The 14583-nt window shown below is 47.2% G+C and overlaps 1 protein-coding gene across 2 annotated transcripts in view; it reads left to right on the top strand.

The window, feature by feature from the left end:
• The window catches only part of svila (supervillin a), a 351300-nt gene that overhangs the window by 276736 nt on the left and 59981 nt on the right, over positions 1-14583 (top strand). For both annotated transcript variants that reach the window (XM_078425640.1, XM_078425650.1), the window contains 4 exons: positions 884-1067; positions 2659-2831; positions 7597-7752; positions 12352-12488. In XM_078425640.1, the coding sequence (XP_078281766.1) occupies positions 884-1067; positions 2659-2831; positions 7597-7752; positions 12352-12488 (650 nt within the window). The remainder of the gene's footprint in view (positions 1-883; positions 1068-2658; positions 2832-7596; positions 7753-12351; positions 12489-14583) is intronic.

Below are 14583 nucleotides of genomic sequence, written 5' to 3'. Positions count from 1 at the left end.
TGGAATTAGTTTTCTTGATTGAGCGCTTATCCTGGTGTGAAGAAGGGTCTCGACCCGAAACGTCACCCATTCCTTCTCTCCCGAGATGCTGCCTGACCTGCTGAGTTAATCCAGCATTTTGTGAATAAATACCTTCGATTTGTACCAGCATCTGCAGTTATTTTCTTATACTGGTGTTAGAGCACGTATTTTGTGTTTTAATTGTAATTATAAAAATTCCATAAGTTTTCGTGAAAACAGTTCCTGTTCATATATAGTGTATGTAAACCTGATTAAACCCTCCTGTACACCACGACTTCTCATAGTTCATCTTAAACATTTTTAAATAGGTACAACTATTTTGAGTAAGCATACGTAATAATGCAAAGGTGTGGTTATTGAAAACCAAATATTTTAATTAGCTTTGCAGGCTAAAGCAAATGTGCAGTTATAGTCCTCTATTTCTTACAGAGGTGGGTACTGATTTTCTATCCATCTACAAAACCGGAAATTACGTCATGATGTCAAGACATCTTTGTGGATGGGTTTCGCTGTTTTCTGCGAAACCGTGTGTTGAATCAGATGAGTGATCAAAAGACACACAGACACAAAAACTGGAGTAACTCAGCAGGACAGGCAGCATCTCTGGAGAGAAGGAATGGGTGACGTTTCGGGTCGAGACCCTTTTCTCTAACTGAGTTCCTCGGTCTGAAGAAGGGTCTCGACCTGAAACGTCGTCCGTTCCCTCTCTCCGGAGATGCTGCCTGTCCCGCTGAATCACTCCAGCCTTTTTGTGTCTATCTTCGGTTTAAACCAGCATCTGCAGTTCCTTCCTGCACGTCAAAGGACACATGGACCACGTTTGGTGCTCTGCTGTTAACAAGGTTATTTGTTTGTTCGGCAGTGCCAGGCCATCAGGATGCTGTCATCACCGTAACCGGGCAGTCAGTGAAGGAGGTAATGAGACCCGACGATGAAGAAACCTTTGCCAGATTCTACAGGCATGCAAACACCCTTGTCATTCAGCCAGGAGCTGTGGAGATAGATGAAGAGGATCTCAATGCCATCTTTGATCCAGACCTACCAAAGTATGAAACTGATTGAACAAATGCCTTCTGCGTTTTATAGACAACTAGACCAAGTGGACCCATTGGGCCCAAACCTCTCCTGTATTGGTGCAGCACCCTCTCCACCTCCCTCCCCTCCCCCTCTCCTCTCCCCCCCCCCCTTCCCCTCTCCCCCCTCCCCCTTCCCCTCTCCCCCCTCCCCCTCCCCTCTCCCCTCTCCCCCTCCCCCCTCTCCTCTCCCCTCCCCCTTCTCCTCTCCCTCCTCCCCTTCTCCTCTCCCTTCTCCCCTCCCCCTCCCTCCTCCCCCTCCCTCTCCCCCTCTCCCTCCCTCCTTCACCCTCCCTCCCTCACCCTCCCTCCTCCCCCTCCCTCCCTCCCCCCTGCCTTGCCCTCCTCCCCCTCCCTCCCCCTCCCTCCCCCTCCCTCCTCCCCCTCCCTCCTCCTCGCCCCCTCTCCACCCCCTCCCCTCCCCTTCCCCACCCCCCCACTCCATCCCCCTCAACCCCCCTTATCCCCCACCCTCCCCCCCTCCCTCCCTAGGAGATAGATTTAAACTTTAAAATGTGAATAACAAAAAATATAACACCGATTTCAATGAAACTTCTTCCATTCGCACCAAAGGGACGACAGTGAGTAAGGTGGGCCTAAAATTGTCGTGCTATAGTGTACCATTTTGGCTGTAGTTCTGGAACGAACAAACGAACAAATTAGAGTTTTAGTATATAGATTGTGTTACTCAGTGGCTTTAATTTTAACAATTTCTCACCTTTGGGCCTTGAAAAGGAAGGTCATAAGTGATAGAAGCAGAATTAGGCCATTCAGCCCATCAAGTCTACTCCACCATTCAATCATGGCTGATCTATCTCTCCCTCCTATCTCCATTCTCCTGCCTCCTAAAGTTCGTAAGTTCATTAGTGACAGGAGCAGAATTAGGCCATTCGGCCCATCAAGTCTACTCCGCCATTCAATCATGGCTGGTCTATCTCTCCCTCCTGACCCCTTTCTCCTGCCTTCTCCTCGTAACCCCTGACTAATCAAGAATCTATCTCCGCCTTAAAATTATCCACTGACTTGGCCTCCACAGCCTTCCGTGGCAAAGAATTCCACAGATTCACCACCCTCTGACCAAAGAAGAATGAACATTTGCAAAGCATCCATCGGGTAGATGCGAGAGGTTTATGGACATTAGACGCACTAAATTGTAATTGGCATTGCTAATGTTGCCGTAGCTGACGTAAGCAAATGGGATTCATGTAGACGGGCACAAACGTTGGCTTGGCCAAGTGGACTGAAGGACCAGTTTCTGTGCTGTGCAACTCTATGGTTCATCAGAAGAATTGTTTGATTATTTGTGCTCTGGCGATCTTTTCTAATCCGGGCTGTGAGTTGAAAGAAAGAACAATCTTTGGGCTGGAGATTGTTGGTCGTGACACTTTTTTGATTTGCCTGCATCACGGCCCTCTCTACCATGACGTCCAGCATCGCCCAAAAGTTGCTGAGAAACGTCGAGAGGGCGAGGACATTGGTGGTTGGCGGGCGGAGAAAGGAAAGCAAGCGAGGAAGGAAGGCAGGCAGGCAGGCAGGCATTCAGACTGTTTTATCTCTCTCCTAGGCTGACCTCTGCAGTAACAGAACACAAGAGGGCCATGAAACCCACACGCAAAGTGCAGTCTTCACGCAATCCACTGAAGATGCTTGCTGCGAGAGATGACATTCGGCAAGAATATACAGAGCAACGGCTGAACATTGCATTCATGGAATCGAAGAGAATGAGAGTAGAGAAAAGTAAGTGTAATGCGGAGACTCTAATTTACTTTAGTTTACAGATACAGCGCGCAAACAGGCCCTTCGGCCCACCGAGTCCACGCCGACCAGCGATCCCCGCACACTAACACTATCCTACACGCACTAGGGACAATTTTACATTAATAGCAAGCCAATTAACCAACAAACCTCGAGACAGCAGTTTGACTGCCTGACTTGACTGAGAAGAACAAAGGAGACTTTTCTGTGCCCTCCATCTCAGTGAGGGGTTGCCTGGAGGAGTCACTGTGATGGTTGTCTATGTTAAACTTATGTAATTGTGTGTCTTGTGCACTTTACTGTCACGAACTGCATGGCGACAACATAGCATTCCAATTTACTTTAGAATGACAATGTTTGTGTTTGGAGTGTGGGGAAAACTGAAGATTTCGGAAAAACCCACGCAGGTCACGCGTGGAGAACGTACAGACTCCGTACAGACTCCGTACAGACTCTGTACAGACTCTGTACAGACAGCGCCCGTAGTCGGGATCGAACCTGGGTCTCTGGCGCTGCAAGGCAGCAACTCTACCACTGCGCCACCGTGGCTGCCCTTTAAGTCTTTGGTTTTAGGTCCATTAAATAGATTTTTAAAAATTCAACAACTTGGCATCAAACATTCAACACGTTACACTGATGGGGAACTGCATGGGGTACGTTCATTGCTGGCTGTGCTTTGACTTTGTTTCCTATAATGTTATAGTGCAAACTCTCAGGGAAAAAAAACTAATATCCTATGCCATTTTATAAAGTAGAGTCAGTCAGAGTATTGAGTATAGACGTTGAGAGGTCGTGTTGCAGTTGTAGAAGATGTCGGTCAGGCCACATTTGGAGTATTGTGTTCAGTTCTGGGCACCGTGTTATAGGAAAGATGTTGTCAAGTTGGAAAGGGTGCAGAGAAGATTTACGAGGATGTTGCCAGGACTCGAGGGTGTGAGCTACAGGGAGAGGTTGAGCAGGCTGGGTCTCTATTCCTTGGGGCGCAGGAGGATGAGGGGTGATCCCACAGAAGTGTACAAAACCATGAGAGGAACAGAAGGGGAATTTGCACAGAGTCTTTTGCCCGGAGTAGGGGAATCAAGGGCCAGAGGTTTAAGGTGAGGTGGGAAAGATTTTAATAGCAACCTTACAAGGGTGGAATGAGCTACCTGAGGAGGTAGTTGAGGGAGGTACTGCTGCAACATTTAGACAGGTGCATGGATATTACAGGTTTAGAGGGATATGGGCCAAACACAGGCAGGTGGATAGGTAGATAAGACACGCTGGTCGGTATGGGCAAGTTGGGCTGAAGGGACTGTTCCCACGCTGTATGACTCTCAGTAATGCCCACTTCTGTTGGTTCAACTTAACCAAGCTTCTCGGATATTTTCTCTAGTTGTTTGAGAGGTAACTTCAAAGATTCTCGAACAGGCCCTTATGGAATAGATCCACAAATCTACCCATATATTTACAATCTATTTCCAGGTCAGGCAGTAAATTGGATAAGAACAAAGAAAAGTAATAATTCCACAAAATTCAGCTGCTGTCACTGATGCTAGAAGCAGGAGGAGGATTAATCTCTATGTCCATTACCTCATTATTGTAATGCCAACACTGGCACCCAGATTGGTATTACTATTGGGTTATTATTGTAAAATACGTCGAGATACAGTTTTAACCTTTGTTTTGCACGCTGTCCAGACAAACCATACCATATCAAAGGGCAGCCTTACAGCACTTACAGCGCCGGAGACCCAGGTTCCATCCTGACTACGGGCGCCGTCTGTACGGAGTTTGTACGTTCTCCCCGTGACCTGCGTGGGTTTTCTCCGAGATCTTCGATTTCCTCCCACACTCCAAAGATGTGCAGATTTGTAGGTTGATTGGCTTGGTATAAAAGTGGACCTATGCCAGTGAGACCTGGACTGTCTACAGCAGACATGCCAAACAGCTCAACCACTTTCACTTGAGCTGCCTACGCAGACTCCTTCACATCAGGTGGCAGGACAAAATTCCCGGTTGAGGTCTTGGAACGGGCCGGAATCCCCAGCGTCCACACCCTCCTACGGAAAGCCCAAGCCAGATGGGCAGGCCATGTCGTCAGAATGCCCGAGATCCGACTGCCAAAACAGCTTCTGTATGGAGAACTGTGTCAGGGCAAGCGCTCAGTAGGAGGACAGAAGAAACGGTTTAAGGACTGCCTCAAAGTGTCCCTCAAAGACTTGGACATCAACCTCAGCACTTGGGAGTCTCTTGCTCTGGATCGTCCAACCTGGCGTAGCAAGCTCACCACAGGAGCCCGTGCAGCAGAGAACAGACGCACTGCAGAGGCCCAGAGGAAACGCACCGCGCGCAAGGCCCGGGCTACCTCCACTTCCACTGCAGTACCCATCCACTTGTGTCCTACGTGTGGGCGTGCCTTCCGGGCCCGAGTTGGCCTCACAGTCACTTCTGGACCCACAGTCGCCAATCCTCCAACTGAAAGTGAAGTCATGGTCATCTTCCAACCCGAAGGACGAACAACAACAATAAGAGTAAATTGTCCCTAGTGTTTGTGTAGGATAGTGTTGGTCGGTGGGGAACGCTGGTTGGTGCAGACCCGGTGGGCCGAAGGGCCTGTATACCAAACTAAGCTAAACTACTCGTGTTCAATCTACATAAGCACAACAGGTATGGCAAAGAGAGAAAGGAAACCAAGTAAAGAGTCAGTCTGAAGATGGGTCACGACCCGAAACGTCACTCATTCCGTCTCTCCAGAGATGCTGCCTGTCCTGCTGAGTTACTCCAGCATTTTGTGTCTACCTTCGATTTAAACCGGCATCTGCAGTTCTTTCCCACAGAGTTGCACAGCTGTGGAGAAAATGCTCAAAAAACATCCAAGATCCACAACAAAGAAAATTGGAAATCTAACCCAAGTTTATGAGAGGTTTGTTCAATAGACTGATAACAGTGGGGAAGAGGCTATTGTTGAATCTGGTGGCACCATGTTTCCAACTTCACCTCAGTGGGGTGTACGTAGTCCTTGACTGCTTTCCCGAGGCAGCATGCAGGCCACATGGACTTGATTGGGGAGGGGAGGGGGGGACTGGTGAGACTGACTCATCTACTACACACAAGGGGCAATTTACAGAGGCCAATTAACCTTCAAACCAGTATACCTTTGAGATTTGGAAGTAAACCAGAACTCAACGCAGACAGCACCTATGTTTCAGTTCGAACCCAGTCTCTGGTGCTGTGAGGCAGCAACACCACTGTACCACCCTATTAATTTTGGTCTTGGGCAGAGCAGTTATCAAACTAAGTGACGATGCATTTGGAGGCAATGCTTTCTCTGGTTTATCTATAGTAATTCTAATGATCATTGAAGACATGTCGAATTACCTTTGTCTTCTGAGGAAGTAAAGGCTCTCTTGCCTTTTGGGACTATGTGATTGGACCAGGACCAATTATTGGTGAAGATAGACACAAAATGCTGGAGTAACTCAGCGGGACAGGCAGCATCCCTGGAGAGAAGGAATGGGTGACGTTTCGGGTCGAAATGTAGGAAAGAACTGCAGATGCTGGTTTAAATCAAAGATAGACACAAAAAGCTGGAGCAACTCAGCAGGACATCACCGTCTCTATCTCTCATTTCACTTTCCCCTGACTCTCAGTCTGAAGAAGGGTCTCGGCCCGAAACGTCCACTCTATCCAAGCTTTTCACTGACTTCATGCATAAACAAAGCCATTCCTTTAGTTGGCCATTAATAGCAGCCTTGGATGTGCAGTTTTGTGGCATTTACTCAATGCACCCAGTGACGCCAATTAGCTAGTAAGAATATTTCCATTGGTTAAAAGTTGTGTTTACAGCTTTGTTAAATTGGTTACAGGCCACTGCAAGTAAGAAATTAGCTGCAAGTACAAAATATATTGTCCTGTTTTTTAGATTTTTAGATTTAGAGATACAGCGCAGAAACAGGCCCTTCGGCCCACCGGGTCCGCGCCGCCCAGCGATCCCCGCACACCAACACTATCCTACACCCACTAGGGACAATTGTTACATTTGCCCAGCCAATTAACCTACATACCTGTACGTCTTTGGAGTGTGGGAGGAAACTGAAGATCTCGGAGAAAACCCACGCAGGTCACGGGGAGAACGTACAAACTCCGTACAGACGGCGCCCGTAGTCAGGATCGAACCTGAGTCCCCGGCGCTGCATTCGCTGTAAGGCAGCAACTCTACCGCTGCGCCACCGTGCCGCCCTTGTTGTTGGTACACATGGCAATCAAACAATCTTGACTCCGTGTGAAGAAGGGTCTCAACCCGAAACGTCACCTGTTCCTTCTCTCCAAAGACGCCGTCAGACCCGGCTGAGTACCTCCAGCTTTTTGTGTCCGTCTTGTGTGAGGAAATCGGAGCGCCCAGAAGCAACCCACACAGTCACTTGCAGAGCATGCAAACTCCACACAAACAGCATCTGAAGTCAGGACCTGAACTGAAGTGGTCAGTCCGACGTGCCACTCTCCTGCTCAACGTTTATTACCTCATCAAAAAGTAACTAAAATGGATGATCCAGTCAATAGTTTCTAGTCTGTTCAAAGCAACCTGCTCTGCATTAACTGACTAGCACATTGTTCCGTAATACAACAGAGCTGCCTGCAGTTCACAGTATAATTTCACTGAGTGTGAATCTTTTTTGTTTAATGTCCAGAGGAGCACTTTCCCATGCAAGTCTGGCTTTTGTATATCTTCTTGTGACATTCATTTTCTTTTTTATCTTTTTATCAGTGTCAAAAAACTCCAACTTTTCGGAAATTGCACTGGCTGGGCTGGCCAGCAAAGAGGACTTCAGCAGCATCAACCTGCGCAACGTGAATTCAACGGAACAAGTGTCAAACAACAGCGCCGTGCCATACAAAAAGCTGATGTTGCTGCAAATCAAAGGTCAGAAGCCATTACTTTATTATCTCCTGCACAAATTCCCATGTTATTTTTAAAAATAACAGTGCTCCAATGTCCCCATGCAATCTTTGACAGTGTGCAGAGCAGCTTAAATCTAAACAAGTTCCAGAACCAGGGGGCACAAGTTTAAGAATAAGGGGTAGGCCATTTAGAACTGAGATGAGGAAAAACTTTTTCAGTCAGAGAGTTGTGAATCTGTGGAATTCTCTGCCTCAGAAGGCAGTGGAGGCCAATTCTCTGAATGCATTCAAGAGAGAGCTAGATAGAGCTCTTAAGGATGGCGGAGTCAGGGGGTATGGGGAGAAGGCAGGAACGGGGTACTGATTGAGAATGATCAGCCATGATCACATTGAATGGCGGTGCTGGCTCGAAGGGCCGAATGGCCTCCTCCTGCACTGATTGTCTATTGTCTAAGTCCTTTTTAAAGCATTAAGATGAAAAATAGCTTATGTGAAAATTTGCTTAGTTTAGTTTAGAGATACAGCACGGCAACAGGCCCTTCGGCCCACCGAGTCCGCACTGACCAGCGACCCCCGCACATTAAAGGGCCTGTCCCAGTTACGCGGTTTTTAAGGCGACTGCCGGCGACTGTCAAAGTCGTAACAGATCGCCAAAATTTTCTTCTACCCTACGACAATGACCACGACAATGCCGAGTCAGGTCGATACAAGTTACTTTTTTTGTGAAACTAGCACCTGGATAAGAGATTACACCGTCTTCGGAAACATCGCAAAATTCCCACGCTTACCTGACCGTCAAACTGTCGCCTCCAATCTACCTGTCAAATGTCCTGACGGTAAATAAATTGGTTAAACAAAACTATCTTCTGGTATCTTCAAATGCCTTTTCTTAATTTAATATTACGTGCTTCTAAATGTATCTGCGACAACCTAGCAAACCTGGGGACAGCATGCGACAGACAGCGCCCGCAATAAGCTACCATACCTGGCGACAAGCCAGCTGTCGCCGAGTAAGTTCTAGCAGGTAAATATTTCCGTGACGCGCCGAGATCCACTACGATTCATTGAAGAATCCTCACGATCATGCCCGCGACACCCCCGGCAAACGTTCGGCGACAGCCTAGTCACCGGCAGTCGCCTTAAAATCGCCTAAGGTGGACAGGCCCTTAACTCTATCCTACACACACACACTGGGGACGATTTACATTTACACCAAACAAATTAACCGACAAACCTGCACGTCTTTGGAGTGCGCGAGGAAACCGAAGATCCCGGAGAAAACCCACGCAGGTCACGGGGAGAACGTACAAACTCCGTACAGACAGCGCCCGTAGTCGGGATCGAACCCGGGTCTCCAGAACTGCACGCGCTGTAAGGCAGCAACTCTACCGCTGCGCCACCGTGAACAATGTCAATGGTCAGTTTGATGCCCATTAACAAAATCCAGTCCGCTGGCATTTGTGTGCAGACGAGGGTCAGAAGGAATAACGTGACCTCAAAATGTCCAAGTTTGATTTTGATCAGTATCTTTTGTGTGATGATTTGGGAGATTGGTTTTCGATGCACTTTAGATAAAAGAAAATTGGTATAATGTCTTGCAGTGAAAAAAAGCTAATGTCTTGCACTGGGACTTTGCAGGGTCATGTTACAGCAGATTGTGGATAATGGGGTCTTTTGTGAACTGACTGGGAATTATGTAAAATTTCAATATCATATAAATATTCAAATATGAAATGAAATAATTTGTCCTTTTGTATCGTATCAAGGGATAAAGAACAATGAATAAAAGCTCTGCAAAAGAGTAACGATGATAAAGGAAACAGACCATTTTCCTTTATCATCGTTACTTTTTTGCTTATCTTTTCTTTATATCTCCATATCATCATCTATACCTCTCGTTTCCATTATCCCTAATCAGTCTGAAATAGGTTCTCGACCCGAAACGTCACCCATTCCTTTTCTCCATATATGCTGCCTGTCCCGCTGAATTGCTCCAGCTTTTTGTGTCTTATCTTCGGTTTAAACCAGCATCTGCAGTTCCGTCCTACATATTATTCCCAATATGGTCCTTATGGTAGGTGAATCTAACATAGAGTGGGTGACTGCTGTGCAGAGCACCGTCGTTCAGTCCGCATGGGTGATCTTGAGCTTTAATTTGCCCTCCCTGTCTCAGACGTTGTGTGTCTCCATCTCTTAGTAGTCTGCTGCTCTGTGCATCTTTTTGAACATTGTAATAGTTGTTAAAAGTAAGTAATTAATTATGTTAAAAGTAATTAATTAGATTTTAGTTTAGCTTAGATATACAGTTTAGTTTAGAGAAACAGGCCCTTCGGCCCATCGGGTCCGCGCTGACCAGCGATCCCCGCACATTCACACCATCCTACACACACTAGGGACATTTTTTACATTTACCAAGTCAATTCTTCTTGCTATTGAGGGCGTGCAGCGTAGGTTTTCTAGGTTAATTCCCGGAATGGCGGGACTGTCATATGTTGAAAGACTGGAGCGGCTAGGCTTGTATCCACTGGAATTTAGAAGGATGAGAGGGGATCTTATCGAAACGTATAAGATTATTAAGGGGTTGGACACGTTAGAGGCAAGAAACATGTTCCCAATGTTGGGGGAGTCCAGAACCAGGGGGCACAGTTTAAGAATAAGGGGTAGGCCATTTAGAAAGGAGATGAGGAAAAACTTTTTCAGTCAGAGAGTTGTAAATCTGGAATTCACTGCCTCAGAAGGCAGTGGAGGCCAATTCTATGAATGCATTCAAGAGAGAGCTAGATAGAGCTCTTAAGGATAGCGGAGTCAGGGGGTATGGGGAGAAGGCAGGAACGGGGTACTGATTGAGAATGATCAGCCATGATCACATTGAATGGTGGTGCTGGCTCGAAGGGCCGAATGGCCTACTCCTGCACCTATTGTCTATTGTCTAATTCACCTACAAACCCATACGTCTTTGGAGTGTGGGAGGAAACTGAAGATCTCGGAGAAAACCCACGCGGTTCACGGGGAGAACGTACAAACTCCGTACAGACGGCGCCCGTAGTCGGGATCGAACCCGGGTCTCTGGCGCTGCATTCGCTGTAAGGCAGCAACTCTACCGCTGCGCCACCGTGACCGCCCTTTTGAGGCACTTTAGGATATCTGGAGAGTTTTTTTAAAAAGTTTGTAGGAAGGAACTGCAGATGCTGGTTTAAATTGGAGATGGACTGAGAGTCAGGGGAAAGGGAAATGAGAAACGGTGACGTGGGAAGGTTTATTCTTTTTCTCAAGTTCTTAAGTTCTCCCTTTTTAAATGGGTGTTTGGGCCTGCACTAGGGTCTGGCATTCCTTCTGAAATCTGCCCTTTATTCTGTTACTTTGGCAATTGCATTCAGAAATGAGAATGATTCGAACTCCATAGAGTGGACGTGGAGAGGATGTTTCCACTAGTGGGAGAGTCTCGGACCAGAGGTCAAAGCCTCAGAATTAAAGGACGTTCTTTTAGGAATGAGATGAGGAGAAAATGCTATAGTCAGAGGGTGGTGAATCTGTGGAATTCTTTGCCACAGAAGGCTGTGGAGGCCAAGTCTGTGGATATTTTTAAGGCAGAGATAGATAGATTCTTGATTGGTACGGGTGTCAGGGGTTATGGGAAGAAGGCAGGAGAATGGGGGTTAGGAGGGAGAGATAGTTCAGCCATGATTGAGTGGCGGAGTAGACTTGATGGGCCGAATGGCCTAATTCTGCTCCTATCACTTATGACCTTGTGATACATTCTGCAGCTTGGACAAAATATAACATCATTATACATCCTCTGGACAATATTATACCTAACCTGGTACAATGAGATCTGAAAGGCAGAAGGCATCTACATTGCACGCAAGGCTTCAGCCCAGAAGTCAGTTGACTATTTAAAATAGATTAAAACCTAATTTTCCAGCTGTTACAATTACGGAATGTAACTACAGTTTGCTTGCTATATTTTACGGTGAAATTGTTGTAACTGAAGTTGCAAACTACCAATTTATAAGAAGGAACTGCAGATGCTGGTTTACACCAAAGAGAGACACAAAAAGCTGGAGCAACTCAGCGGGTCGGGCAGCATCTCTGGATAAAAAAGGAATAGGTGACGTTTTGGGTTGAGACGGTGGCGCAGCGGTAGAGATGCTGCCTTACAGCGAATGCAGTGCCAGAGACCCGGGTTCGATCCTGACCACGGGTGCTGTACTGTACGGAGTTTGTACGTTCTCCCCGTGGGTTTTCTCCGAGATCTTCGCTTTCCTCCCACACTCCAAAGACGTGCAGGTTTGTAGGTTAATTGGCTGGGCAAATGTTAAAAATTGTCCCTAGTGGGTGTAGGATAGTGTTAATGTGCGGGGATCGCTGGGCGGCGCGGACCCGGTGGGCCGAAGGGCCTGTTTCTGCGCTGTATCTCTAAATCTAAAAAATCTTAAAAAAATCAGTATGAAGAAGGGTCTCCACCTCGAACCGTCACCTATTCCTCTCCTCCAAAGATGCTGCCTGACCCGCTGAGTTGTAAACTAGCACGATGTTTTATAGTCGCTGGGCTTTAAGCATGTTGCAAGCAGACACGTAGGTCCTAACGTTGAATTGACGTCATTTCCAACTTGATTCCCAGGTCGAAGGCACATCCAAACCAGATTAGTGGAACCGAGGGCATCTTCGTTGAATAGTGGAGACTGCTTCCTGCTGTTGTCTCCTCAGCACTGCTTTCTGTGGACAGGAGAATTCACCAACGTGATCGAGAAAGCTAAGGTCAGTCTGCAGACTCGGGAAAAGGTCTGTGCAAACAGATTCCGTGATGTGTCTTCAAACGTTCCGAACCTCTTTCACAAACATAAATCTTAAGGTTGTTTATAGAAAATCTTTCCCGTTACGCAGAGACAGTCCTTCCTGCCTGATGTATGTGTGCAAGGATTTCAGTAAGTGCCAGTTTCATGGGCCTGTTTGGTGACCTACCTAGATCTAAGGCTTTCCTGTCATTTAAGAGGCTGTGAAGAGACTAATGTAGCCAACAGGATGCACAAACTTCCTCAGGATACAGCATTTATGGAGCAGTGAGATCAGTTTCAATTTAAAGACACAGCGCGGAAACGGGCCCTTCGGCCCATCAAGTCCACTCCGCCCAGCGATCCCCACACATCAACACTATCCTACACACACTACGTTACAATTTATGTTAATACCAAGCCAGTTAACCTACAAACCCGTACGTAATTAATGATGTTAAAAGTAATTAATTAGTGTTTAGTATAGTTTAGCGATACAGCGCAGAAACAGGCCCTTCGGCCCACCGGGACCGCGCCGACCAGCGATCCCCACACACTAACACTATCCTACACACACCAGGGACAATTTGCACACACACCCAGCCAATTAACCTATAAACCTGTACGTCTTTGGAGTGTGGGAGGAAGCCGAAGATCTCGGAGAAAACCCACGCAGTCACGGGGAGAACGTACAAACTCCGTACAGACAGCACCCTTGGTCGGGATGGAACCCGGGTCTCCGGCGCTGCATTCGCTGTAAGGCAGCAACTCTACCGAGGGATAATTTATTGCCTCAACTTTTATACCTAATATCCTGATTGATAGAGTCCAATATACCAAAAGCCTTCTTGACCAGGTACAAAGTTCAGAGGTGCTGCATAGAGAACACAGAACAATGAACAGAAGTTTAGCCCATTCTGCTCCATTTCTTTCTGCATGTTGCAAGGGATGCTGTGAGCTACCAAGCAACCAGGAATAGCTCGTGGATTTTACTAAAGCCCGTCGATATATAGTGCATTCTAGCAGGTCCTGCAAGTGTAGATTGTTGTACAAGTTGCTCCCTGCTGTCATTTGCTGTATTTTTGTCTAAACTGCCGGTCGAGAAAACAAAATGGGGCACCGTCATGTGCAGGAAGGAACTGCAGATGCTGGTTATATCGACGATAGGCACAAAATGCTGGAGTAACTCAGCAGGTCAGGCAGCATCTCAGGAGAGAAGGAATGGGTGACATTTCGGGTCGAGACCCTTTCTTCAGTCTGAAGAAGGAATGGGTGACATTTCGGGTCGAGACCCTTACTTCAGTCTGAAGAAGGGTCTCGACCCGAAACGTCACCCATTCCTTCTCTCCTGAGATGCTGCCTGACCCGCTGAGTTACTCCAGCATTTTGTGAATAAATACCTTCGATTTGTACCAGCATCTGCAGTTATTGTCTTACACAAAATGCTGGAGTAACTCAGCAGGTCAGGCAGCGTCTCTGGAGAAAAAGAATAGGTAAAGTTTCCGGTTAGAACCCCTCTTCAGACTGGAAGTAGATTTGGTGGGGTGGGGATGTAACTGGAGGTGACAAGAAGCCTGCAACCGCAGGAGATACAACACCCGTCCTTACCCCTCCTGCTGGGACCCCAGCAGTCCTTTCAGGTATTTATTCACAAAATGCTGGAGTAACTCAGCAGGTCAGGCAGCATCTCAGGAGAGAAGGAATGGGTGACGTTTCGGGTCGAGACCCTTCTTCAGATTTCTTCAGGTGAGGCAGAGGTTCATTTCCACCTCTTCCAACCTCATCTACCGTATCCAGTGTTCCAGGGGCACCTATATATCGGTGAGACTAAGCATAGACTTGCCGATCATTTCGCTGAACACCTGCGCTCAGTCCGCCTTGGCCCACACGATCTCCTGGTTGCCAAACATTCTAACTCCCCTCCCTGTTCCCACACTGACCTTTCTCTCCTGGGCCTCCTCCACTGTCAGAGTGAACAGCACCTCATATTTCGCTAGGGCAGCTTATAAAACCCAGCGATATGAACATTAATTTCTCTATAGACAATAGACAATAGGTGCAGGAGGAGGCCATTCGGCCCT

This window comes from Rhinoraja longicauda, chromosome 2 (genome assembly GCF_053455715.1).
Source record: "Rhinoraja longicauda isolate Sanriku21f chromosome 2, sRhiLon1.1, whole genome shotgun sequence".
NCBI lineage: Eukaryota > Metazoa > Chordata > Chondrichthyes > Rajiformes > Arhynchobatidae > Rhinoraja > Rhinoraja longicauda.
The sequence above is the reverse complement of the archived record's forward strand: the minus strand, read 5'-3'. Positions and strand labels throughout refer to the sequence as shown.